We start from the raw sequence: 27,611 nt of genomic DNA on the forward strand, positions 1-27,611 counted from the left end.
TCGTGGAGAAAACATGTACTGTAATTGAAATTATTTATCAGAGAGTATATACATAAAATGAATAATTATTGAACTAATTGAATAAAAAAGAGCGGAGAACTCCAATGTTATTTACATAATTATGTAGCATATATATATATATATGTATATGTATATATATATGTGCGTGTGTGTGTATTTTACCGTACAAATATTCTAATATTTCATACGTGTAATTGCTATACCTGATATTATGGACCATAATAAAATTTTTATGTTCTTTTTTAAATTTATAGTGCTTCTATGACATCTAATTTAATAATGGTAAGATTTAAACAACGTTCATACTTTAAATATTGTATAATTACAGAAATAGATATTAATATAATTGATCAAAGCAACAAAGTACAAAGCATTTTAACGGTACTCATTTTACTTTTTTAATAACACTTGTAAATCGTACATTAAGTTTTTTATTAGATACCATTCAAATAATATAGATTCTACAATACATTCGTACTTACACTTAAGCAAACACAATGTAACTTTGTTACAGAAAGCGGTCTTTGAGTTTTAAACGTATACAAAACTAAATAAACTATATATATTACAATCTCGGTATTACATCAATTCTAAAACAGATGTCTTACATCTTTCTCAATTATGTTAATTATCAAGAAAATGATTCCTTTTAATGCACGTTTACAAAATATTGTGCTAAAAATTGTTTTGAAGCGATAAATAATGATCTTTACTACGTATTCAATTAGTATATTAGAAGAAACGGGCAAACTTTTTTTTATTGATGACTGTGACATTGACAGAATACTATACTAGCTAATTGGATCTCGTAATATTTAATATTTTATAAATAATTAAAGATGAACAGATTAATTAAACATCTCGAGCAAACGGTACAATATATGTGGAGGTTCTTTACTACTTCATTTCTGAAAAGTTCGTTTGCCCATTCCTTTATGACTTTATCGTTATATTATTTGTTAAATACCGTAGTTTGCTAATTTTATAAGTATTAATTCAAAGCAGTAGATGTAAGAACAGCGACTCCCCTCTCGTAAAAACTGTGAGGATCTTGACTAGGAGCAATGTTTAAATCAACGGTAAATAATAATTCAGTACGTGTGCTGTTAAGATAAACCGGTAAAGACAATTTGCCCTTTCGTACATCATCGGTGGTAGATCGTATCCACCTCAACATGGTAACTGGTAAATCGGTCATTATAGTTGAAGTCAAATACAACTGATTATCTTTACATTGCGCTCCTTGCAATTTAAGACCGGTTACAGCAAACGAACAATCGTCCGTTGCAATATTATCACTGTCTCCTATAGTTACGTCGAGTTGCAGTTCTTCCAGTGACCAACTGTTTGCTTGCGCTATGCACTGTCTCGTCGCCGTAATATATGCTTCGGGATTCAATAATCCACCAAGCCAAACAGGGAAACTCTAAAAGAAATATGGTTATAGGAAATGTAAATAATTAACTACACAAATAAGCTTAATTAAACAAACCTTAATTTCTTTAGCTCCGCCTTGAGATACTAATCGTGAAACTTCTTGCAATTGTGATACTCTATGACTAAAGTCTGTTATCCATTGTATTACTGTACATCCTCTTGGTACTGTGTATCGTCTCCAACCACCTGGTAGAATGCCTTTCACTAATTCTGACAACATAGTTCTGTGATAATTGGTTTGCTTCTTTTTACCCTATAAAGAAAACACAACATTTATATTTAGTAGATCATATTAAAAGTTCTCAATTTTTTAACTGTTTACTTTAGAAGAATATATTTCATGGAAATTTAATATTTCATTTTCAAATGAAAGCTATCATGTTTGATGTGCTTCTCACATCAAATGATATCAAATGTTGTTGTATGATCCTCAATGATAATATACGTATATTGAATGTAGTACTTATTAAAAATAAAGTATTGGATGTCAAGAGATCACTCTTTCCTAACAACAATATCAATGTAAATTGAAAAAATACCTGACAGATTAAAACAACGTCTTCTAGATCATGGATCACATCTTGCAGCAATTTAGCACCGCTATTAACCTCTCTCTCAAAATACCTGTAGAGAGGATCCTTTATATTTTCTACAGTTCTTTTCAGTGTCGGTAAATTTTTCGGAAGTAATTGTAACCATGTTGATGCTGAATTGTGTAACGTTCTCATCCATGATGGTCGGCCATCAGCTTCCGCTTCTCTAGGTGTATCTAACGATTCTTCGTTAGAATACGCTAATTCATCTTCGTCTTCTAATTGTTGCATTTTTAATAATTTAGATACCAAGTCTGTGCCTCTGGTCGTGAGCAGTACTTTTTCCGCATTATTCGGTAACCCAAGCCACGAGGGTGTTTGCCTATCAGATAATGATTCAATCCATTTAAGGAAATGATCACGTCTGGTACCATCTGGCATAGTAATATGTCGTTGACCTCCTTGCAAACCGTCAATGTTAGCAACGAGCGCAAAATCGGCTTCAAAGGATCGCGGAGTGAAAAGTTTCCGAAGGAACGATGCAAGAAGACGTTGATCAAAATCGTTATCAATTTTACCACCGTATATGCATTGAGATAGCAGTGTCACTAGAGCGTCCCAAGGTACTTTCTCCGGTGGTAAGTTAGTTCTGCCCATAGCAGTAGCCTCTATCCATGTATCCAGAGTGTCACAAGCTACTCGTAGATCGCTCTCATTGAATTCGTAATGTTTAGCCCATCCTAACGGGGCATAACGAAGACGTTCTTGAACGATAGCATGGAACCATGCCAGTAAGAAATAAAGACGGGCTCTTTCGTTAGGTACTTTCATCATTCTCGATGCTGGTACTGTACTGAAAGTTCGTAATAGATTTGCTCTAATTCCAGGAGGTGGTTCGAAGACAAATATTCTACCAGCTCTAAGTAAATTAACTGGTACTTTTGGATTGATCTCCATGGTTAAGAATAATCTAAAACTAGCATGTGGTTGTAAACTGTGCAATTTCTTTTCAAGTTGTACTAACCACTGTGGTGCTAAATGGACATTTTTCAATAATACCCATCTACCAGCTTTAACAGCCATGTTTATCGCTCTATCTGCTTGATTAAATCCTTCTGCAGATCCAATTGCGATACTAGCTATTTGTTTGCCTGATTCAGCTGCCAAATCATCCACTCGGCCAGAGGCATCGAAACCTGGTACTGAACAAAGCAACGCAGGTACATTAGCTTTCAATTCATTCTCAACTACAGAAGCAAAATCAAGTTCTACTTCTGCAGCTGCCATGAATGATTCTCCCAGAGCGGAAGTTACTACTAAAGATGCAGCAGCTATTACACGATCTGGTCGGAATGCTTGAATTATCAATAACTGATGCATAGCTGTTCCAGTTGGCGTCAATGGCTTTTCTTCATCCCAAAGCTTCGGCACACACGTCTCAGGCGTTGGTGATTGTAACCACGTATTGAATTCTCCATTTTCTTGAATTTTCTCGCGCAATTTTTTAAAAGCTGGCAGTCTAAGACTCAAGCGCATCATAGCTTCTTGTTGTTCTGAACTTAAGTTAGGCATTATAGGATCTCGTATATTTAATACACCTTCTTTTCCACGTAAGAAAAATGTAAATTCACTGTCGTAAGTGGATTCTGTGGCAATACCTTTCAGATGAATTCTACATAATAACAATGCAAATGTTAATCTGTCCGTATGCAACATTCCACGAGCAACGCGTTCGTAACAAGCAGAAAATAAATCGCTTGTAATAACCGATAGCCTTTGTGTATAATCTGATATATTACACAATCTTGGATTTTGAGATAAAACAGATGTGAAGACATCTAAGAACATTTTCAAAGAATACTGGTATAAGAAGTGCACTTGATTCAAACTGTCCATCGTGAAATACATATTTGAACAAGCTTGAGACAAAGGCATGTACTGTTGAGAAACTGTTTCAATTTCTGCTATTACTTTATCTGTCTCTTCGACTTTTTTACTAATATCAGCCGCTTCCTGTTTCAAAGTTTCAAGGGTAGTTATCACAGAATCATCATCAAGGATCTTTCCTTTAGCATCGTTCAATGCTTGCAATAAAGATTTCTCAAGCTGCCTCAGCCGCAAATGGAATTCACCTTGTAATTTTAATAAATCAGATCTCTTCTCATCAATGTCCGGACGTTCGGCTTTCAAAACTTGATTTAAGCACTGGCTTTGCAACGAACTTCTAGTAACGGTGAAGTTTACAAAGGTAACACGAGAACAAATGTCAGGTGGAAATTCTACAGTTGGGTCTCTCGTTGATAAAAAGATTACGAAAGATGGTGAAAGATCGATATCTTGATCCCCAAGGGTGATCAGTACACGCCCACCTGTTCTTCTTAATTCTCTATTTAGAACAGGATTTAGTATAGGATCATAATTTTCGACATCCTGTACTAACAAAGGATTACCAAAGCGTAATGCACTCTCTAAATTCTTTCTGAACGAGTCATCCAAGAAACTTGTTTTCGTAATCTTTCGATCTTTAAATTCGTTCATTATAAATTCTGTTGCTTGTCCAGATGGATCGATAATTAGTGGATATCTATTGAATCGCTTTAACATAATAGCATTTTCAGTACACAGATCATCCGTTGGTAGAGCATTAGCTTGCCACCTTAAACGTTCATCAGGATTTGAGAGGTATTCTGTCCTCGCTATATCCGGTCGGAATTGTAGGTTTGCATGTTGTAAATGTTGACACCAAGTACTGAACAAATTTTGTCGGTACTAAAAAATATCAAGGGTTTGATATATGTTAGTATTCTATATAAAAAAAACATACACGATAACTATTATTAAATACTTACATGTTGATCGAAATATCCAGCATATGCTAAGAAAGCAGATGACAAGAGTACATCTCCGATAATTGTAGACATTTGACTCTTAAATGTTTCGCTAGTTGCTTCCCAACGTTCTCTTTCAATCACTAACGATTTTAATAAAGCGATAGAACGATCTACTTTAGCTTGTACGCTTTCTAAGTCGGCTTTAATAGCTTGCGCCTGAGAAATAAGCTGAGCATATTCTTCCTTATACGACGCTATGCTTTGTTCCAACTGAGCAATCAAATTTTTTACTTCTTCACCCTTCTGCTTATTTGTTTCAGCCTGTCGTTCTAACGAATGAAGTTCATCTCTTAAAGGTTCTACTCGTTTCAACATGTCTGCATATTCGATCTAAAATTTTTAAATCATATATTTTTAATAATGATTTCTTTTTTGAAAAACGAAATCTATGTTAAATATCTGCTTTTAAATATTCACCTGTGCAGTAGCCCATTTAACGAGAGGACCACAAGCCATACTGGCTCGGTTAACTTTTTCAAAATTATAGTCAGGATTACTTAAATAGCGACTCTTCATTTTCTCTCTTACTTCATCCCTAAATAAATGTATAAAAAAATTCTTTAAATTTCTTAATTCAATAATTTGATAACGATTTTTAACAATTTCAAGTTTAGTATACTATATTATACATATAATTTTGGTTAGTAACAAAATTGTCAATTATCGTTCACATGCTCTAAGTATCAATTGTGCTTTGTGATTTGTCCAACATTTGTTTAGATTTGAGATCAGCAAGCACAAAGATTAGTTGTAGATACATACAACAAATATTAGTATTACACATTTCAGACATTCTTATATTATTCATCAACTTCTTCTTATTATGAACTTCTATTTGATGAATTTTTAAGGAAATATTTGTATCAACGAACCGTGTTCGCTGATCCCTACATCAAAGAATTATACCATTTGTAAAGGTAAACAAACAATGAAAGCATGCTTACGTAATATCCTCAGTACTGAAATTAGAGACAATAGTATTGATAAAATTGTCCCTCATGATGACAGCGCGGATAGATTTCCAATCACTGGCATTTTCACCGAGCAATAAGCAGATAGACTCCAGTGCAACCTTCACGATCGCCGGCGGATTCGCCATGGACCGAACTTCGACTAAATGTTGTTTCTTTATCGATTTCACCGCTATACGAAAAACGAAACGATTTTATATAGTACAAGGAAAATACAGTGCAGGCATGTGCAATTAGAACAGTTATGACGATGTTACGTGAAGAAAGCTCCGCAGCAGGCTGCACATCGTTTTAAATCACCTATAGACAGTTAGAGATAAAAAACACGATACATTTTATTTACAGTAACACAGTATTTACGTATCATGTCACGTCCTTATAATTGTTGCTAGAAAATATTTAAAAATTCATATATTGAAAATTAAAGTAAAATAATCTGTCTAGAAGTAATTGATTTAGAAGTTTCTTTCTACTTATAAGAACGTATGCTATACGTAGGTGAGTATATTGTATACAGCCAAAAGTCATAACATATACATATACATATGTCAAGCGGTTATAGAATTATATGTATTTGCCTCGGTAAATGCCCACGCGAGATTGAACATTCAACAGATCCAGAATCATTTCTTACGTGATGTTTTCTGTGTTGAAGTTGACGATGGTCGGTATAAAACTATCCTTCATAATAATAGCACGAATCTGTTTCCAATCGGTAGCATTTTCCTCGAGTAACAAGCATATAGATTCTAAAGCTACCTTTACGATGTTTGGAGGATTTGCCATTGATCGAATTTCGACAAGATACTGCCGCTTAATCCCCTTGACAGCTACACTCATTGCAAACGTTTGAACACAATGCGCGTCACATGTTTCAGATATTCAAAATAAAATACGGATGAACATCGATTACAGTTATGTATCAGAAGTATAACAACCGTTTGTACTCATTGCGCCGATTAAAACTAGAGTATAAATAATACATACCGTTTTGTGCATCAATAACAGCTGGTTCAACTTGTGCTAAGTCGGCCATTACATCCTCTCGTTTTTGGTCAATAGCAACAGTTTGTATTGCTAATTGTTGTTGAATTTCTTGACTTTGCACCTTCTTCTTCTCTGCTTCTTGCTGATCCTTAACCATTTGCCGTAATTTTGCATTTGCAGCTTCATTTTTTGCATGTAATTCCTATATACAAGATATACGTGAGAAAAAGCTGTACAAGATATTTTTTTTCATTTCATTATCTTACCTGAGATTTTATAGCTAAACTTTTTTGCATTTCTTCTACTTGTTCTACTGTTTCTGCTATTTTGCTTAAACCAACGTTTAAATGTAATTGTTGTTCCTCTAAATCACTTCTCTTCTCTTGATACAACTTTACGAAATGATGTATAAAGTCTAAATAATGACGAGGTGTAATAGCCATTGTCCTACCACTTCGTTTCGCGAGCCTAGCATTAGCTTTATGTAATGTTTGGTGCACATAAACGCAAGCATTTATTACAGCATCTCTATGAGAAGGCTGTGATGGTATTAAAGAACAGACTGAAGGGAAGAAATCTGGATACTTCCACATAGGTCTTTCCAAATCTACACGACTGGTAAACTCTTTGCCAACTTGGAAAAGTGCGTTATCTGACCAATCACCAAACCAATTTAACACACATCTATTGAACAATGCAGGTGATGTCGCAGCTCTATCTTTAAGACCATCGGTACTGGGGTTCATCGTAAATACTACATGCAAATTCTTCATAACTTGACCAGTAAACCATTTATACAATTCTTCGTTAGAATCTAACATGAGACCTTCGCGTTGTGCTCCCTCTTTACATTGAGTCATAAGTGTTGTATACTCATCACCTTCAAATAAACCAGGTACTTCTCCGTTTGCAAGCAACGTATTCATACGTTCAAGAAAGCCAGAATCTAAAACGTTCGATTCATCAAGAATAAATGCTATTTTCTCATCTTTACAGCCAGATCGTCTTAACACTTGACGCAAATCTTCGTCAAAATCTTCTCCGGTATATTTATTATGAACCTTTCATATAAAATATCAACACGTTAAATAAATTGTAAATCTTTTAAAATGAATAATTCTAACAGCTTATAGATAAATACCTTTATTTGGAAAATGGATAAACCATTCATCCAAGCAACGAACCTAGACAGAGTTGTCTTACCAGCACCAGAGACACCAATAAGTAATAAGTGTCCCTGAGGCTGACGGAAAATTCTGTCGATTCGTAAAACATGTTCAAGAACTTCATCGAAAAGTACCAAAGGAACATCTAATTCCTCTTCATAAAATACTTTCAATCTTGCTCTAACATAATCTCGTAATTCTTGTCTATTAACTGGCACATAATCTTTAGATAACCAATTACTGTATAATATAGGCCTGGCTAATGCTTTCTCCTTATCGACACCCATAAAATGTTTCATGGCGACAGTATCTATGTTTTTGTTGGTCCAAGCTCTTTCAGAATCTTCTACTAATCTATCTTGGAATAAACGAAGAGCCTCGTGTGCCCATAAGCGTACTAGACCTTCGACCGATAAATTATCGAGGGGCCTAATAGCTTCACAGATTCCACGTACCCAACGTGTCATTTCACGCGGAGAGTAAACGTAATGTGGTTGCATGTCTTGTGTAAATCTTTCTTGTGAAGCTAGATAAAACTCTACCATTGCATTCGTTAAAGGTTCTGCGTAACCTCGTAAAGAGGGTGTTAACCTGTAATAATAAATTGTAGAGTGAAAGAGTTATTCATTATTTCATTCCAGTAATTTTAAGACGATCATTCGTTATCGTTATTATTACCTAAGCATAGCCCGTGTAAATGTACCATAAATTTGTTTCAAAGATGTCTCTCCCGGGTAATCGACGTATATAACTGGAACATGTCGTAAAAATCTATGACTAAGCGGCTTTCTACCTGGATCTGTTGGAGGATTACACGCTCCGACAAATTGAATCCGTTCCAAAGTAACCCATGCTTGATCGCTAGTTCGATAGAAACCTCTATGTTCTACCAACTGTCTGAGGAATGAGATTACGCGTTGTGTTCCATAATTATCCATATCGGGTAAATTAATTTCATCGCAAAATAGAACCAGCCATTTGCCCAATTGTACTGGTGAAAGTACAACACCATTAGGTGTTTTACGATATTCGCAATAATGATCAAAAGTTTTTAACAATAATTCAGGCGTAGTAGCAGAAGAAAAGTTTAATCCAACAACTTCCATATCAGGCAAAGCTCGTAAAGCAGAGAAGAGCGTCATGGTTTTACCAGAGCCAGGTGGTCCACAAAGCACTATAAAAATTATATCATTATATCATTATATGCTTCTAATTTTATAATAATTTTTATAAGTATAATATTACCTATTGGTTTATGTTCTGCCAACCATGTGTAAAGTAGACTCTCGTGCCTTACCGTATCTAAAGTAGGTACAACAATATCTGGGCTAGCAACTTTATGTGTTTCTACTTCAATCTGCGGAACTTTATTACTCCAAGGTAACCATTCACCATGAATGCTTACTTCAAAATCAATAATAGGAATGTTACTTTGAGTTGGTAAAGGTACAGTGGTAATAGATCTAACGAAATCTCCCAAATCAGATCTAACTTTCAGTTTCGCGTCACCTGCGAAGCTCCATAGCAAAGCATACACCAAGCACTTCGGCATATAACGTTCTAGTTGTTCGCTTGGCAACGGAAAATCTGTATGTGAATGATTATATTGTAAAACATTGCGCACAGCTTGATTTAGCATAGAGAATAAAGAGCTTAATGCTCGCAGACGTGTAAAATCCATTATATGTTCTTGTTTCATAGCATACTCTAAACATCTCACTACTAATCCATCTGGAGCAAAATAACTTTGTAAAATGCTAGCAACTTCTCTTTGTACTGATAATGCAGGAGACATAGTATCGTCTTTTTCTGTTGCCTTTTTGCTAAGATTATCTTCTTCTCCATCTTCGAGAGGAATGTTTCTTAAACGCAGCATGTAATTTTCAAATATCATCTCTGTAGAAAGTACGTCTTCAGAGAACCAAACCATGCCGCAACGAGAAACAGTAGCCAACGTGGCATATTTTAGATCTTGCACTTCAAACATAACTCTTACATTCGGAGGTAAACTTAAACGTTCGCCGTTTGGTAGCGTGAGTAGTTTATTATCGTCGAGTACAGAATTCAGGTTTTCAACCCATTCTGGATCGACATCACCATCAAATATGATCCACTGTCGTTTATTGATCTCCCCTCTTACGTTGTCTATAATTTTTCTAAGAATATGTGTGAAGAGGCCATCTGTCCATTCACGTGTATTTGGATCTAGTACACCATATAATGTTTCCTTGCTAATAGCTTTAGGGTCGATTACATGTGCCACACCTTCTATTCCTTCGAATCTTTCTAAGGCTTTTAACAGTACTTTCCACGCCGTCGTTTTCCCAGAACCACTTGGACCAACCATCATTAAACCATGATTTAAGTTACAAATTTGATAAAGTTGCAGTACCTAAATAAAAAGGTTTATAAAAGTAGTAACTATCAAAATAAGAAAAAGATTATAATCATGCGAATTTATGAAGGATGTTATCTATGAAGTTGAAAAATGTTGACCATGCAATGCTATCCATGATTTAATTTTCGTCTCACCTTTTCTACCCAGGTCTCACCGACCATTTCCTAGGGAATGCATATGATAAAAAAAAATTCAAAAATTAGGAAGATATTATCTATCTTACATAACATGTTCTCAGAAGAAACAGAAGTTTTAATATTTTATGTATGCTATTTCTTTTTATTCTTTCTTTATGCCAATGATAAGACTGAATATAATGAGAAGATGATTATTTGTTGCTCTCTATATTATGATATGTATATTACCTTTTCCTGCCAAGCTCCTCCTTGCTCGTCACCTTCACCACATACTAGATACTCTTCCATGCATACTTTTCTAATCTGATCTTTCAATCCTATGAATATATATTTTATTTGTAGTACGTAATGGAAAATCAGCATATGTATAAGATATCAAAATGTGACTTTAAATGTAGTAATTACCTTTCATTTCAGCACGTGTGTAATTTACATTCGGAAATACATCGTTAAGTAAACTAAATAGTAATGGAATATCTTCAGCGACTAATTTTGGTACCATTGTTTCACAAACAGATTGAATAAGAATTTCTTGCTCTGGCAAATTTTCAGCGATCGAAGCCTCATCAATATTAGTTTCGCCACGATTCTGCATGCCTTCTTTAATTTTTTGAATTCGATCGCGTTTAACATTTCCAGCGGAAATAAGTACAGATTTAAGTGCCCGAAGACCAAAATCATAATGAGACTGATTGGAAAGTTGTTCATCGCATAATCTAGTAACAATACCATATGTTTAGTAAGAAAAAGAAAAAAGGTATATATACTTGAATGATGTACAAGAATAAAAATCTTAGAACATACTTAAAGAATGGTACGATCTTGCATGCTAGCTTTTCAGCAGATCTAAATCCTTGACTGAAAAGCATAACTTCAGCAATTAACTGCCTATCTGGAGTCGTCATAGCTAGTGATCTAAAGAGCTTCTTTAAATTATCAGGAAGATTTGATCGTCCAGCATAGCCTGGATTCATTGTAATAAAGATTGCCATATCTGTGGATACTTTAACTTGTTTCCCAACTAATTCTACACAGAGTGTTCCTTCTTTCTTCCCTTCCATCTGACTTTTTAATGCTTCCTGAATGGTTTGCACTTGCTGAGAGACAGCTGAAAGCATACGCTCTTCGAGACGATTAAATTCGTCGAAACAACCCCATGCTCCAACTTGACAAAGACCGACGAAGATACGACCCATAGCCTAAGAAATGCAATAAAACATCAGTAAATTAACTTCTTAAAAGCTGTAGAGCCATTGCTTTGATAATATTCTTTATTTACCTGAAAGTCGAATGTTTCATCGCAATTAAACACCAGTACAAATCTTCCGAGCTGGTGACCGAGAGCTTTAACCGACTCAGTTTTTCCTGTCCCTGCTGGTCCAAATGGAGAACCTCCAAGACGAGCTTCTAAAGCCTGTGTCATTGTTAAATAACATCTGTCTGTCAAAGGTGTCTGTACCAATCTATCTTGTACTCCTAAATATTCGAAACCATAATAAAATTTCGCATTTGCCATATGTATCGTAAGTTGCTGTAAAACTTCAGTTTGCCTCGGATCAAAGTAGAATCTCATTTCACATAACCATTCAAATGCTTTGGGATTGGAAACTTTATTTGCAATTAATCTCCTTGTTACTGTACGTTTATGTACAAATTCGTTAATTAAATGCTCTAACTTTTTCCGTCTTAACGCAGGTTGTTCTTGGAGAACAGAGTCTGCTAAGACATTTAATGTACCTTCAACTTGTAGTAACACTCTTTCTAAGGAATTCTTACTTGGATCGCTTTGCGACTCATGCAATGCAGCTTCAACATCTTCTGACCATAAAATCTGAGCTGCTAAAACTATAATTTGAGCCTGATAATTATCACACCATGTCATAAACGCTTGAGGATTAATATTTCCATCTTTGAACTGTTTAATATCTTGTACTGCTCTTGCAAGACTCGATGCTAATGTAACTCTCATTTCTTTTTCTACAAGCGTCAACCATTCATTGATTTTTGGATGATCAATAGTAGATACAGGATTTTGGAAAAGTACTTCTTCTCCTTCGCGAGAAGCGATACCAGTAATAATAGTGTTATCTTCATTCAAGAGAATAGCTGCTACACCAGCAAACATCTTTTTAAAATGTTTTTGTAATCTAGCAATGTTTTTGCTATTACCAATAATTTCCAATAAATCTTCATCACCCACGAAATAAAATCGCGGGAATGACGTTCGTTCTCTTTCAAGATATTCTCCTAAAGCTTTCTGTATTTTTCCAAGTAGATCAGCTAAACGTTCAAGTGCTCTTTGTACACCAGGAATATTTAGAACATCCATAACCATGGGAGATTTAGATACCTTTTTCATTAAACCAAGGAACTCAGAACTAATGCTTTGGAAGCGTGATGTCTCAACAGGTAATAATGTTTTAATGTCAGCACTTCCTGAGAAAATTCCTTCCAGATAAACCCAACGTCGCTGAACATCTATCCATACATCAAATAATGCATTGATTCTATTCAATTTTTCTTCCCATGTTAATGCTTCTTCTTCAAATACTTTGTAATAAGGTGAGAGTTTCATAGCAGCCACGGAATTTATGTGTTCTTTAACTTTATTAAAAAGATCATCCCAACCACGAATTAATCTACATTTATTTTGATAATTGATTAAATCCAATTCATAAGTTTGCCAGGATTCTCGAACTTGTTTCAAGAATTCTTCTAGCGCCATTTCACCTTGAGCGACAAGAATGATATCTTTTACTATTCCTTCATTTTTTTGTAAGTTTACATCCCAAACTTGACCAAGAGTAAGTTCACTTAGTACCCAGTTTACTCGAAGTTGCTTTGTTAATTGTTTCCAATGTCTTTCTTTCAAGGCATCAGATTTTAATTCGAAAATTAACATGTTAACTTTGGTATAACTTTGCAACATTTTTTTAACATATTCATATGAAGAATACTGTCTTAATCTAGCTGGTAGCTCTTTCAGTTGCGCCATCATTCCATCTAACTGTTGACGTAATTTTCTTGGTTGAACAGATAACCATGGCTTCTCTCGCGTATCATCGATTTGTGCCCATATTTTCGACAATTCAGACCAAACGCCTCTTAAATCTTGAAGCTCTTCAAATACTACTTGCATTCTATCTTCGCTAGTTGATACTGCTCCCGGTTCTTGCAATTCTAACGCTTCTTTAGCCTTTGCTACGTTATCTCGTTCTTCTTTTAATCTAGCAAATTTGCTTTCAAACAATTGTAACTGTTGCAAAGCTTCATCTGGTCGTAAATGGCCCTCGACTGGTTTTCCTCTTTCCCAATCACTGAGGAAATCAGTAGTCCTTATTTCAACCGCTTTATCTTCCGCTACTATTTTCATCTGTAACGACGCAACCTGTGTCTGTATACTTGTGTCTTTTCTCTTGATTATTTCATTGAATGCACCCCATTCGCCTTCTATGTTGTCTACGTGCAACCATGAAGAAGGAAATTGGAACCTCTGACGTTCCAATATTCTTTGACCCTCGCGATATATATCGACTTGTTTCTCCCAGACTTTCATCTTACGTTTCAATGATTGAACATAAGTTATGAATCCCACAGCATCGGAAGTACTAGCAGCTTCAATGGATTGTTGTTCTAAATCGCTTCTCGATTTTGATACTTGTGCGTGGAAGCTTGCCATTTCATTGCCGAGAAGAGTGCCGAATTTTCCTAATGTTTCTTTGTGCCATGAATCATATTTCAAAGATACTTTACTTTGTACTTTTGCAAAATCAATAATAACAGGTCCAAATTCTCGTCTGGTATCTGATGTATCAAACGTAGCTCTGGTCTTTTTAATATCATTCAAACATTTCATCCATAAATTTATATTTTCTCCTAACTTTCCATATAAATTGTCTGGTTGTAAGTCCCAAAGTGCTTGATAACGTAACCATTGATCTACATAATCGGCAATATCTTTCATTTTAGATTCAACCGCTTCATAAGCTGCTTCCAAAGGTTGTTTTCCATTGGGTAACTTCGTAAGTAAATTTCTGTAAGTACCTGATTCAGGTTTATCTAAACCCACTTGATACCTCGAACTTTGAAGTCGAATTTGAGAAGTAACAATAGCTTGCCATGCAAATAATTGTTGCATTATTTGGAATCTTGCATCTTCAATGCTTGGATACAAGTACATTGTTTGATTTGTTATTCGAACTTCGTGTATCTGATTTTGAATTTTTGGATCGCCACCAGGTTTATGAGTGGGCTGAGAAGGTGCATCAGTATCCATACTTAAATCTACTTCTTTCTTTTGACCAGTAAGTGCATCAGTCCATGCTTTTATTCCCGCCTCTAATCTAGCTGCTAAATTCTTCTCTACTTCCTCATCAAGTCTAGATACCCAAATAGTTAGATTTGAATAATTTTTTAAAGATAATTCATCTACAGCTTTTTGAATTTTGGAAAGTATATCAGCAAATGTATTTGCTGAATATGGACATGTTTCAAGAGATCGGACATCAACATCCAATTGCTCTTCAACTACCACAAGATCTTCCACCTTTTCTTGGAATGAAACAACGGCATCGGAAAGGCGTTGCACATATTGGTCTAATTTATAACTTTCCCAAATTAGAGCAATTCCCTAAATTCAAAAATAAACATGATTATACTTAATAGTAAAATTTTATAATGTAATAACATAACTAAAACTTACTTCGGAAATAAGGGATAATACATCGTTACGCATTCCAGCAACCAAGGGAATTATACTGGCTTTATCTTCGATCTAGGAAAAAAAAAATGAATTATGAAATACAATTTTAAAAACTTATATTACGAATTATATCAATACAATTTTACGACATAAATTACCATTTACCATTCAATAATGTACAGACAAGAAGGCAAACAAAAGTTTTACATGTTCATAGCTTATGCTAAAAAATTATATGGCAATTTTCATTTCCGATTAACATGTTACAAAAACTGAGAAATATAAGATATTACTATATCAATTACAGGCAATTAAACTTTTTGAATGTGCGGCCACTTAAAGCCTGTAAATTAATTATGATTACATAATGCAAATTTCAAGTACCACTTAGTAACACTTAGTAACACTTAGCCAACCGAATAGGGAGGTTTCCCCTCTGTAAAGTACATCGCTGCGTGATCGAACGGGGAGATCTCCCTTTTGACTTTTGCAACGCGTTTTATTTTCTTTTTTTCTTTGTTACCAGTTATTGTTTGCCTGGAATTGTTCCCAATTAATTGCGCCACTCTTTCTGTTTTTATAAAGTACAGTATATAATAAAATACATCAATTTGGTGGTGTTAAAATTAATTAGAAAGTTACACTACCCGTTATGACTAAATGAAGTTATAATCAAACGATACTACATTGTAAAAATGATATTAAAATGCATTATGAATTTTTAATTTCACGTTCAAGTTGTGTTATTTATCTTTAATCATCTTTAATGTTTCTAATTTTACCTATATTGTTTTATACTTTTAATATATACCTTTAATTTGATGTTTTGTATAAACAATATGTGAAAATGTTAAATAAAATCATTACCTCAAAATATAAGAGACCACTTAAATAATTTTTAGACTTCTTTGTTTTTTAAGTAGTGAATATTAATCCTCGATACTTGGAAAAATGCGCGATGGACAGCGTATAAGTTGGCTTGTCCAAGCGCAGTGAGAAACGTATAGCTCGCTATGGCGCGCACGGTTGGCTAAGTGCTATGAACGTGGAACAGAAACAAAGGTTTCTTCACAATGGGTTTTAAAGTTTTTGTAAGATGTTCGAAAGCCAACAAAATCAGAAACATTACAAAGAATAAAAAAATTAATATTGTAATCGAAAGTGAGAAAGCTTTAATTTTATGGGGTTCCCGCACATCCTATGATTCACCTACTCATACTTTTTTCACTAGTTTCTTCCATTTGTTACGTTACTAAAATAAAATCATATCATCTTGCAGTACACATTTTTCTACAAGAACTAAGCAGGCATTCAATATAATTCGCAGATATAGGCAAAATGCATAATTCCTGAAAGCATCATATATGACTACCTTCAGTGCGGGGCAGTGGGGACTCCGATTGGTAAGCTAAAAATGTTGGACACTCAAGGAATTAAAAATATCAATATTACTAATATATAATTTTATCCTGGTTCTATTCCCTATCATTGTCTATCCTTTCATTTGTATTTTTAAAGTTTTATATTGTTCATATTATTAAAATAAGAATTGCAGTACAATTACGTTGCAATATTTCAATAAAATTTCTTTAAAATCATATATGAATTATAGCACTATGATTATAAACAATAAAATGAAACGAAGTATTACCTTTTCAAGTGTTCTTTCATAGGTTCTGATACTCTCAATCAAGCTGATGGCAAAGGGATATAACTGATTAGCTTGATGTGCTCTATTCACAATTGGTAAAGGTACACGAAAGCCGAGATTCCTTAAATTTCTAACTTCCTTCGATAATGTAATAATCTCAGGAAGAAAATTCACTTTTAACTTTAATACATTGCCACGTCCGGTTCGTGATCGTACATTTTCTATTGTAAAAATCCTTCCAGTAACACCAAGATTTCTTTGTTGCACTTTACGTGCCCAATCATCAAAAATTTCCTGGGTTGACAGTTTCATGCGAAAACTATCCCCATCAGCTTTCAATTTTTGACCTTCTATATGAGTTTCCCATCCTTTTCCTATAAAAGAAACATAAGTGAAAATCCAATGCAACTATATAAAATAATTTTAATATTTACCTAAGACATCTTCAACCCGTTTTAAATACATTGTAAGCTGATAATCTATTTGTTTAACCCAGATAATAGAGCCAGCAACAGGTGGTAAATCTCTAACCATACTCATTCTACAACATTTGCTTTGTGCATACTGAACCTAAATTGACAATATAGCTATTAGTACAAATTAATTACAATTAATTACAATTAAAAGATTTGAGTGCCATATTTTTATACCTTAAACTTTTCATGTAATGCTTCAATATCATCCTTTACCCTCTGTATCAGTTGTGTTTGATATTCTCTAATGGCGCCTCGAATATGCGGTCTTACGAAAAGTGCATTAAAACGTGAAAAAATTCTAAACATTTCATTTGCATTTTTCGCAGTACCTAATTGATCTCGAAGATGTGCAGTAATTCTTGCTTCAACTCTCTCAATACGTTCTTCGTATCTACGGACAGCAGCTTTCCATGATTCAACACCTTCCTTAGTAATATCAAGACAATCAATTTCTTTTACGTTTTCATATGCCAAATTTACTTCACTAATGGCGTTTGCGTCTGCTGCATCCAAAGCAAATTCAACTTTTACGTTATCATTATCTGGATTCTCCATTGAAGAGTTATTATTATTTTGACGAACGGTAGGTCTAAGTACACGAACAATTACTGTTCGGAGTTGTTCGTGTTGCCGACGGAAATTTCGCATTTGCTCCATTCTAGTTTGTAATTTTTTATGTGCTGGTAATACTCTCCATACCATTTTCATATGTTCATCGCGTTTTTTCTTAACAATATCTCTTAGTAAACCAGTTAATTTTTCATATTCATCATCCCATGTATTAAACACTTCAAAACATTGTTCCATAACTTTTTCAAACTCATCAAATGGAATGTGCATTAATCTTCTTGTACCTAACACTTTAAGAAGCTGCTGTCCTAGATCTCTAGAAATAGCTTCTATCAACCTCAATACTCTTTGAACAGGATATTTAGTACTTCTAATTTTGCGTAAGTGCATAAATATTTGTTGAACACTAGTTCTTATTCTTTCAAGTTCTGTAGCTGATAATAAATCATTTATTGGAAAATCTTTCATTAATGGATTGTAATCATTGACAGTAGCCAAAGCTTGTTGTAGGCCAGTATCTATATCAAAACTAACTGTTGCATGAAATCGTTTTCCATGTTTAAGTATATCGAGTGTCAAAGTGATTTCTATACTCTCTCGTTTCTCCTGTATTCGATGCAATGCTCTTTCCAAATTTAACCAGAAAGAAATTTCTTGCAGAGCAGTTCCTGATTCTGGGTCACGATTTAATTTAGTAACCTATGAAAAGACAAATATATATAAAGTGTATATATATATACATATACATATATATATATAAAATTCATAAGAGCATTACCTTCTGAATTTCTTTAATCCATCTATTAACACCATTTTGTAATTGATTTAGAAATGTTGAATCTTCAACTTTGTCACCAAAATCAGCAACTTTGGGCTTACGATTTTCTTCTGCACATTGTTTAATTACTTGTGCTACAAGTGGATGAATTTGCAATGAAATTTCAGGAATATCTATGTTCTGTTGTAGATGCAATAAACCCATTTCAAGTTCTGCTATTTTCTTTTCAACAGATGGTGCCATTTTATCACCATCTCTGTCTGCACGGCCTGTTTCTTTTACATAACTTTTAAAATATGGTGCCATAGTTTTGCTTATTGCATGCAATGTTTCATATGGTGGTCCATCTGAGAATGTAACTAAACGCAGCTGTGAATGGATAGATTTATCAGCTTCAATTACAGCTGCACGTTTTGTTAAAACTAAGGAGGCCATTTTAGGACTAGTAAAATATATCTCATTTGAGATATAAAAGACAGTACTTTCTTTTTCTTCGTCTCCTTCATTGTTATCTTCCTCTGAAAAGTAATAAATTAATTATGGCACATTTATAAAAAGAAAGGCGAGAATTTAACTGAATGGAAAGTCAATTTCCATTCTCAAAAAATAATGTAATTTAAAATAATAAGGAACCACACATTTCTTTTTTTCACAAAGCATTATGTTACTTCATGACAGCAGATATATGATATATAATTGTAGTTACAATAGGTTGCGCATGATGATTTAACTTCGTATTTTTCTTTTTAACTCATTATAATTTAAATTATTTTAATATTATATTAAATATGAAAATAAAAACATAATTAGTGTAAGAAAATATGTACCGGTATATATTTATGACATCTGGGATTATACGGAATATTAACGAAAAAGAACGTATCAATCCTATTACGTGTATTGATTATATTAACGTATGAGTCACGTTTATGAGAAATTTAAATGCATCAAACGACAAACTCCGCACTAATATTCAAGATACGTTTCCTGTCGCGGATTGATGTACCGTTGTATCGAAATACTGCAATGGAGGATATCATAAGAGGGCAGAGTGCAGAATTCCCAGCAGTAAATTAATTAATTATTTATTGTAAATCAATCCACGTACCTTTACTGGAACTTCTTTGTATGTAAAGCGCCCACACTTGAGAATCGCTTAAGAATTTTCTTACACATTCTTGATTACTCTTATCTTCTAGAGCAGAATTGAACGCGGGTGGTACCACATCTTCATCGGGTAGAAGGACCGTTACGACTTTCTTTAAATAATTAGCGAATGCTGAATATGATACAACTATAACAATTTGAGACTCCGGGGACGGTTCCCCGGTGCCGTCCAAGGAGTCACCCATCTTTCGTTAATCAATATCGCAAAATTTAAAAAATCTTGAGCGGGTGATCAGTCGATCCCCGCTCTAGGATGAACTGTCACACGAGTGATGACGAATATAGGAGGCATAGACTACGGCACGGAACTACCTATACGAACTGCAACGATTCCAACGATTCTCTAGTAATAACGCCATTTTCTCACTCCCTATTTTATCCAGCATTTTGGCCAGTTTTCATATTATTTCTATCAGCTGCTACCAGCTGCTACCAGTTGCTACCAACTTCTACCAAATCGTAATTACACAGTTTTGCATTATTTTTATGTCTCTTTTATTTATTATATTTCTGGTTTAAAAATAATTATTGATCTAAAATGTTTATGAAGTTTATACCCTTAGTTAATGATTTTCAGATATGTACAGTTATCATAAAAGGGTAACAATTTTTTCTATAAAAATTATTCGCATATTTGTAAATTACTTAGAAACGATTCTTTATGTATAAGATTTAAACATAAAGTACGTTGGTATATGTAGCGTTAAACATCATAGGATGCGTACGCGTGTGGACTATATGAGGCAGGGAATGGGTGGTTGGAAACAGGAGGTGTAGAATTGTTGTGCTGATTTTGACGAAAGTATTTGCACAGTAAAAATTAATACAGTGGACATTAACACTTGCAAATAATTGTATTTCCCTCAAAAATACTTTAAATACTATTGTTGACGCATGTAATTACATATAATAAAAGAGCATTTTACACCGGCTTATAACGCATAACTGTCTTCAGTCAAGCAAGAATCGATTTACCTTGCGATTATTCTATAACTATAATGGAAGCTTTAATACCTGTAATAAATAAATTACAAGATGTATTTAATACCGTTGGTGCTGATGCTATACAGTTGCCTCAAATTGTTGTACTTGGAACACAGGTCAGTTAATATTTTTTAAGTGGCAAAAAAGTAATTGGTAACTACAACCTCAATTTGAATTTTTTTTCTTTTTTTGAATGTAAAAACATACACTTTTTAAATTATAAATAATGTCTTCATTAAATATAACATTTTATCTTTTTAGAGTTCAGGAAAATCATCTGTAATTGAAAGTTTGGTTGGTCGGTCTTTCTTACCACGAGGTACTGGTATAGTTACTAGGCGTCCTTTAGTATTGCAACTTGTTTATGCACCTAAAGATGAGCGTGAACATAGAAGTGCAGAGAATGGAACATTAAACTTAGATGAATGGGGCACATTTTTACACACAAAAAATAAAGTCTACACAGATTTTAATGAAATCCGTATGGAAATAGAATCTGAAACAGAACGTATGGCTGGATCTAACAAAGGAATTTGTCCAGAACCAATTAATTTGAAGATATATTCAACATCAGTTGTTAACTTGACCCTCATAGATCTCCCTGGTATCACAAAGGTACCAGTTGGAGACCAACCAGAGGATATTGAGGGTCAAATACGACAACTTGTATTAAAATATATATGTAATCCTAATTCTATTATATTGGCTGTTGTTACTGCCAATACTGATATGGCTACAAGTGAAAGTTTAAAGCTTAGCAAAGATGTAGATCCAGATGGAAGGCGTACATTAGCTGTTGTTACTAAATTGGATCTGATGGATGCTGGTAGCCTATTATTATTATTATTATCATTATTATTATTATAATACTTATTTGCTGTTACTTAGAATTTTTAATTTATCATAATAATTTGTAAAATCATCATATTATATACTATTCTAGGAACTGATGCTATAGATATATTATGTGGCAGAGTTATTCCTGTAAAATTGGGAATAATTGGAGTAGTTAATCGTTCTCAACAGGATATAATGAATAACAAAAGTATTCAAGATGCATTAAAGGATGAAGCTGCATTTTTGCAACGTAAATATCCTACTTTGGCAAATAGAAATGGAACTCCTTATTTAGCTAAAACATTAAACCGCTTACTCATGCACCATATCCGGGACTGTCTCCCAGAATTAAAGGTAATAATATGGATTTTGATTGCTAATAATTTATAGTACATAGCTAGAAAATATTAAAGTAAACATAATCTGGTAGAATTTATATTTTTCAAAAACAGACAAGAGTAAATGTAATGGTATCACAATTTCAAACCCTTCTTAATTCATACGGTGAAGATGTTAGTGACAAAAGTCAAACTTTACTTCAAATTATTACTAAATTTGCAAGCAGTTACTGTTCTACAATCGAAGGAACAGCTAGAAACATAGAAACAACGGAATTATGCGGTGGTGCTCGAATTTGTTATATATTTCATGAAACATTTGGGAAAACGTTAGATTCTATACACCCGCTGGCAGGTCTTACAAAAATGGATATTTTGACGGCGATTCGAAATGCAACCGGTCCACGACCAGCACTATTTGTACCAGAGGTTTCTTTTGAATTATTAGTTAAGCGGCAAATTCGAAGACTCGAGGAACCTTCATTACGATGCGTAGAACTTGTACACGAAGAAATGCAAAGAATTATTCAACACTGTGGTACTGAAGTACAACAAGAAATGTTACGTTTTCCAAAATTGCACGAGCGTATCGTTGATGTTGTAACGCATTTACTACGTCGACGTCTTCCACCTACTAATCAAATGGTTGAAAATTTAGTTGCTATAGAATTAGCATATATTAATACCAAGCATCCAGATTTTCATAAGGATGCGGCTCTTGTGTCATCTTTATTAAAAAATTCTAATGTGGATCATGTAAAACATAACAGGAAAATTACTTCTACTACAAGTACCACAACAAATACTGTAGTTTCAAATGAAACAGTAAGTAATTATTCATTACATTCACAATTGTGTTAGAATATTTCAAATGTAGTAATCATTAAACTTATATAATAGTGATAAAACATGTATAATCAGTGTATTTACTATCATTCATTGTTATAATATTTTTAAAAATATCTTTAAAAATATCTTTTTAATATTTAATAATTTCTCAAACGTATTTTTATAAACATGTGATTAATACAAAATTTTATTTTATTTCGTTATTAAAACATTAATATTCTCTGATCAATGTATTTTGTGTGTTGTGTAACTAAATGCATATAACGTTCCTAACAGAATGTAAAGTCAGTCAATAATCAAGATGAAGTGGCATCTCTTCCTGAGCAGAGCAAGGATCAACAAGGACATCAAATGGTATTAAGTAACTGGTTGTTAAACAATCTTATGCCTCAAGGAAGAAGTGATTCGACTAGTTCGATTGATGGTTCTCCAATAAGAAATCGTGAGAACAGTACTTCTCAACAAAATCCAAATCTAGTAATTGAGATGCAGAAAGCATCTCCACAACAGAAACCAGTAAATCTATTACCGGAAGTACCAGTACAAACATCTCGTAAATTGAGCGAGCGAGAACAACGAGACTGTGATGTAATTGGTAAGGATAGAAATGTAGTACACTTTTCTGAAAATAATATTTTATATTGTTTCTATTTATATAAACCTTTTCTTTACAGAAAGATTAATAAAATCATACTTTTATATTGTACGAAAATCTATACAAGATAGTGTACCAAAAGCTGTCATGCATTTCCTAGTCAACTATGTAAAAGATAATTTACAAAGCGAACTCGTAACACATTTATATAAATCAGATCACGCAGATGTTCTTTTAAATGAAAGTGAACATGTTGCTGTTAGACGCAAAGAAGCAGCAGATATGCTAAAGGTATGCATACAAAAATAATAATAATTTTGTTCTTGATATAAATCTAAATTTTTGATCTGTTTGTACATTTCTCTCTTTCTTTATTCCAGGCACTAACACAAGCTGGTCACATTATTAGTGAAATCCGAGAAACGCACATGTGGTAACTTATTTTATATATTATTCACATGATTAATTTATAGTTCAATATAGACAATTTGATGGTTTAATAGATAAATTGACAGATAAGATCACATGTACGTCTAAACACTGTATATAATTTGTATTTTTCGTTCAAGTAGTATTTACAATTACAACAACAATTTTTAGCATTTTAATATACATCTTCTTTTAGTTTTATTTTAGAGATATAAGGAATAAAATATACAGTCACATGTGCATTTATAGTAATTGTCGAAATTGTCGTATATGAAATGATCAAAATATTGTCACTTATAATAATGGTGCTCATACCGCAATTTTGAAAGCCTTACCAAAGTTATGCGAATGTCTAATTTACATTAAAACATCAATCATTCTATAACTACGAAATGTACGAGCAAATGTAAACGATTACGAATGCTGAGCATTTTATTATATTTTGTAAAATTTTGCATCATATGAAAAAATTGAAAAATGAATAGTAGTCTATGCAAAAGGTATATAATATAAAAAATCTTGTTTTCTTTTTTAATACTTGTGATACAGATTCTAAGTCGTGTGTACGTTTGCGTGTCGTGTATATAATGCATATAATGCATATATATATACACATATTAATATTTTTTGTTGATTTATTGTTAGTAAGAAGTACAGCCAAACTGATTGTAACACTGAATAATACATTGTTGCGTTTTGATAGCTTCCATGTTTGGTGTGGTAAAACACTTTTCAATAAACTGTATATGCTCAAGCAATTGGGGGAGAGCCTGTTCGTAATAACCTTCATACATTTTAGAAATGGCATCTAATCTTTTCTCAACTGATTTTCGAAATTGATTCTTTATCTTTTTTAAATCGATTTTCTTATTGCACTTACAACATTGTTTACTCGATACGTTTTGCGTATGTTTTTCGTCTAACGTGATTGTACCGATAATTTCTGAACACATCTTGCATTTGTAATTCATTGTTTCGGGTAGCGGAAATTGCCAATTTTGTGTACAAGCTTCGCATGCACATAAGAAACAATACTTTTTCCATAAGTATTCAAGCCTTGATAACCTTTTCTCGCTAAGCCAGTGTGGCCCATAACAATCAAGGATCTCAGTACCCTTACCGATAAAACGTAATGTTCTTAGAACAACTGTCCCTGTCGAAGATTATTTATTATATATTATTATTAGATTATTTATAATATATAAAACATAAAAAATCGTTAATTAAAAGCAATTAAAAGCACATTTTTTTACCTGACGGATAAGAATGACGAACTACGTTCGGATAACAACTATGGTTTATAAGACTAATTGAAGGATAAATTGCTCCACCTATGTGTCTGGGTTCCCAAACATGCGTTTTTTTATCATATATATTTTCTACAATTTCATAAGCATTGCAATTAATAGCCTGCAAGTTATGCAACATTGCTACTGCCAAGTAGATGAAAGATTCTTTTAAGCAAATAACGTCCATTTTACTCAAGACAAAAGTAAAGCACTTCGCTAAAAATATAGCTTCAATAGCACGAGCAAGATTTATACTAGACTCTATCTTCGTACAATGAGTTTCTAAATTTAATATAGTATGGTAATCGTAAGTACAATAAGCTTTATTTATGCCTAAATCGTTATATTCCTTATTTTTTATTGTAACATAATCTCGGAGGAAATTGTCATTCATAAAAGGAATTTTGCTTTTTTCCGTATTGTTGTTAGTTTGTTCAGTACTTAAAGATAAAAATGCTGAAATTGTCATTCTATACGCTAGCAACAAATGCGATGTATGTTGCATTGATTCAAACTCATTTCCATAGAAAGCATCAAATATAAAACATTCGTATTGATGATACATTTGCCACGCCTCTCTGCGACATTTTTCCGAACAGAAAGATACCTGTAGAAGTACAGACTTATTCATATTTTTAAAATAATATATTAACATCGTGTTAATAGAATAATAAAATACGAGAAGACAAACATTAACGTGAAACACGATAAAAACGAATCAAGATTATTTATATTACTAACTGTTTGACAAAAATGGCAAGGAATTTTAACACTTTCGCTCGATTTAAGAGTAATATGACAATGCAAACAATTTCTATCGAGCGCTTCTTTATTTGTACTGAATGCAAATGGTGTTTCGACAATAAGAACAGATCCTGCTTTGATGTTTCTGGTAGCTATGAGATGACGACCTCGTTTCTCATCAAATTGTAGTTCAACAGCATCCGAACAACTTTTAAGAATAGTATGTTGTTTCCCATCAACGATCGGTATCACTAATGCATTTTTTTCTATTAATGCATTCTCGAAGGTAACACTTTGACTTTTGTTGTATTTTTTATGCAATCTTTTGTCCTGAGAAGATGATACTTTCAAATTTTTATAACATTCACGCTCTAATTCGATACATGCTTTTCTACATTTCGAGAAATCGTTCAGATATTCAGTAGTTTTACCGTGAAGGTTTTCAGGAAGTGCAAGCATGCATTCGCAATATTTCAAGCATTTTACGAAAGCTTTTGAATTATAACTATCTTGTGCGCAATCTAGAAGCGCATCCAGGAACAATCTACTATTTACACTGGCCTTAAACAGTGTTTCAGTAAGGATACTACTTTTATCTTTCTCTTCGTGCACAATTCCATCCTTAGCTATCATTCCGCGACATTTCCTGTAAAGTTCTGCTGCTTTAATATCATCCTTACCCCTATATGACTCAACTATTTTTACGTTTTCAATATAGGGTATGTTTATAAGAATCTTTATCATTCCCTCCCTATCTCCCTTTTCACACAATTCCTTGAAACGATTTGCATATGGTTCTACAATTGCAGCATTATAAGCAACTTTGAAAAATTCGCTGAAGTTGATGTACCTATGACAAATTTCAATCATTCATACGTATTTAATAATAAAATTAATTTAATAATTAACGCATAATTCAAATAGCCATGTGCGTAGCTAATTTAGATTTCTAAATGTGCTAATGGAAGTTAATAGATGCTAACTAACGGAAAACTGAAATAGTTCGAGTAATAACTTTTTAACTTTCACACATGTATTTGCGGTGGTATTTTAACGTATAAATTAAACCTTGTCATTAATTTATGTGCTCGTAGACTTAACTATAGTTCAGTTTTGAAAATAAGATACAAAAGATATTTTTCTAAATGTATAAAAAATCATAAGAAAAATTGTTTGCTTACCCTTTGGTAAAAGACATGATTTTATAAAATATTGATAAATTATGTAATTATCATCAAATTAGCAGTTGCACGTTTATTGTAGATACATAACAAGACGAATGAGCTGTAAGAAATTCTAAAATTAGATCTTAGATTCCACACTCAGACGTGTAAATAATACCTATCATTGTATTTTAAATTTAAGGTTGTTATTAAGAAATAACACATTAAACGGACTAACATTATTAATACTATTGTCATGCATTACCAGCTTTTAGTATTTAATAAAATTTCAACAATAAAATGGATATAACCAAATTTGTAAAAATAAACAAAAATTAATATAATGCATATATTTCAATATTTCTAGTGATCTACAAAAAATACAAGTGTATGCTTATGAAATATTTTAAGTAATTCTAAATATAACAATTCACAAATTCTGTTAGAAATTAAAATTTAAACATTGATTTTTAATACAACTTTTTTACAGTTGATGTC

General features: G+C 33.2%; 3 protein-coding genes across 7 annotated transcripts; 1 reads left to right on the plus strand and 2 right to left on the minus strand.

Annotated features, from left to right (window-relative positions):
* Positions 1-394: 394 nt before the first annotated feature.
* On the minus strand, positions 395-20,245 carry Dhc64c (dynein heavy chain, cytoplasmic). 5 transcript variants are annotated; one of them, XM_072005311.1, is made up of 23 exons: positions 19,827-20,245; positions 18,719-19,236; positions 17,545-18,639; positions 17,329-17,464; positions 16,895-17,268; positions 16,616-16,651; positions 15,244-15,315; positions 11,821-15,171; positions 11,346-11,740; positions 10,947-11,257; positions 10,770-10,858; positions 10,539-10,568; positions 9,252-10,398; positions 8,685-9,180; positions 7,982-8,597; positions 7,107-7,901; positions 6,841-7,042; positions 5,827-6,025; positions 5,300-5,417; positions 4,841-5,212; positions 1,998-4,760; positions 1,514-1,711; positions 395-1,447 (listed from the first exon to the last, which is right to left on the minus strand). In XM_072005311.1, exons 1-23 carry the CDS (start codon positions 20,068-20,070, stop codon positions 1,013-1,015), a joined length of 13,992 nt encoding a protein of 4,663 aa, XP_071861412.1. In that variant the 5' UTR covers positions 20,071-20,245; the 3' UTR covers positions 395-1,012. The 5 variants fall into 5 exon arrangements, with proteins under 5 accessions (XP_071861412.1, XP_071861413.1, XP_071861415.1 ...); XM_072005312.1 differs by lacking the exon at positions 5,827-6,025 and adding an exon at positions 6,488-6,683; XM_072005314.1 differs by lacking the exon at positions 16,616-16,651 and having other exon boundaries at positions 19,827-20,244.
* Positions 20,246-20,561: 316 nt separating this feature from the next.
* Drp1 (dynamin related protein 1) lies at positions 20,562-24,675 on the plus strand. The gene is made up of 7 exons (XM_072005350.1): positions 20,562-20,985; positions 21,131-21,695; positions 21,813-22,060; positions 22,159-22,869; positions 23,170-23,488; positions 23,568-23,779; positions 23,869-24,675. The coding sequence occupies exons 1-7, from the start codon at positions 20,884-20,886 to the stop codon at positions 23,923-23,925; spliced, it is 2,214 nt and encodes a 737-aa protein (XP_071861451.1). The 5' UTR covers positions 20,562-20,883; the 3' UTR covers positions 23,926-24,675.
* On the minus strand, positions 23,518-27,352 carry LOC139988211 (SET and MYND domain-containing protein 4). The gene is made up of 4 exons (XM_072005354.1): positions 27,132-27,352; positions 25,948-26,800; positions 25,171-25,813; positions 23,518-25,070 (listed from the first exon to the last, which is right to left on the minus strand). The coding sequence occupies exons 1-4, from the start codon at positions 27,146-27,148 to the stop codon at positions 24,559-24,561; spliced, it is 2,025 nt and encodes a 674-aa protein (XP_071861455.1). The 5' UTR covers positions 27,149-27,352; the 3' UTR covers positions 23,518-24,558.
* Positions 27,353-27,611: the final 259 nt, after the last annotated feature.

This window comes from Bombus fervidus, chromosome 6 (genome assembly GCF_041682495.2).
Source record: "Bombus fervidus isolate BK054 chromosome 6, iyBomFerv1, whole genome shotgun sequence".
Lineage (NCBI taxonomy): Eukaryota > Metazoa > Arthropoda > Insecta > Hymenoptera > Apidae > Bombus > Bombus fervidus.

Bases quoted from the DNA above. Each gene is read 5' to 3' on its own strand.
- Dhc64c (XM_072005311.1), bottom strand. From the start codon at position 20,070: ATGGGTGACTCCTTGGACGGCACCGGGGAACCGTCCCCGGAGTCTCAA. The intron at 18,640-18,718 runs GTAATGCTCTTA...GTCTTTTCATAG, and splicing joins GGATTAAAGAAATTCAGAAG to GTTACTAAATTAAATCGTGA. The intron at 7,043-7,106 runs GTAAGATAATGA...TCTTGTATATAG, and splicing joins GTTTAGCTATAAAATCTCAG to GAATTACATGCAAAAAATGA.
- Drp1 (XM_072005350.1), top strand. From the start codon at position 20,884: ATGGAAGCTTTAATACCTGTAATAAATAAATTACAAGATGTATTTAAT. The intron at 20,986-21,130 runs GTCAGTTAATAT...TTATCTTTTTAG, and splicing joins TTGTTGTACTTGGAACACAG to AGTTCAGGAAAATCATCTGT. The intron at 22,870-23,169 runs GTAAGTAATTAT...CGTTCCTAACAG, and splicing joins CTGTAGTTTCAAATGAAACA to AATGTAAAGTCAGTCAATAA.
- LOC139988211 (XM_072005354.1), bottom strand. The intron at 25,814-25,947 runs GTTAGTAATATA...GTACTTCTACAG, and splicing joins CTTGCCATTTTTGTCAAACA to GTATCTTTCTGTTCGGAAAA. The intron at 25,071-25,170 runs GTAAAAAAATGT...AATCTTCGACAG, and splicing joins TCGTCATTCTTATCCGTCAG to GGACAGTTGTTCTAAGAACA.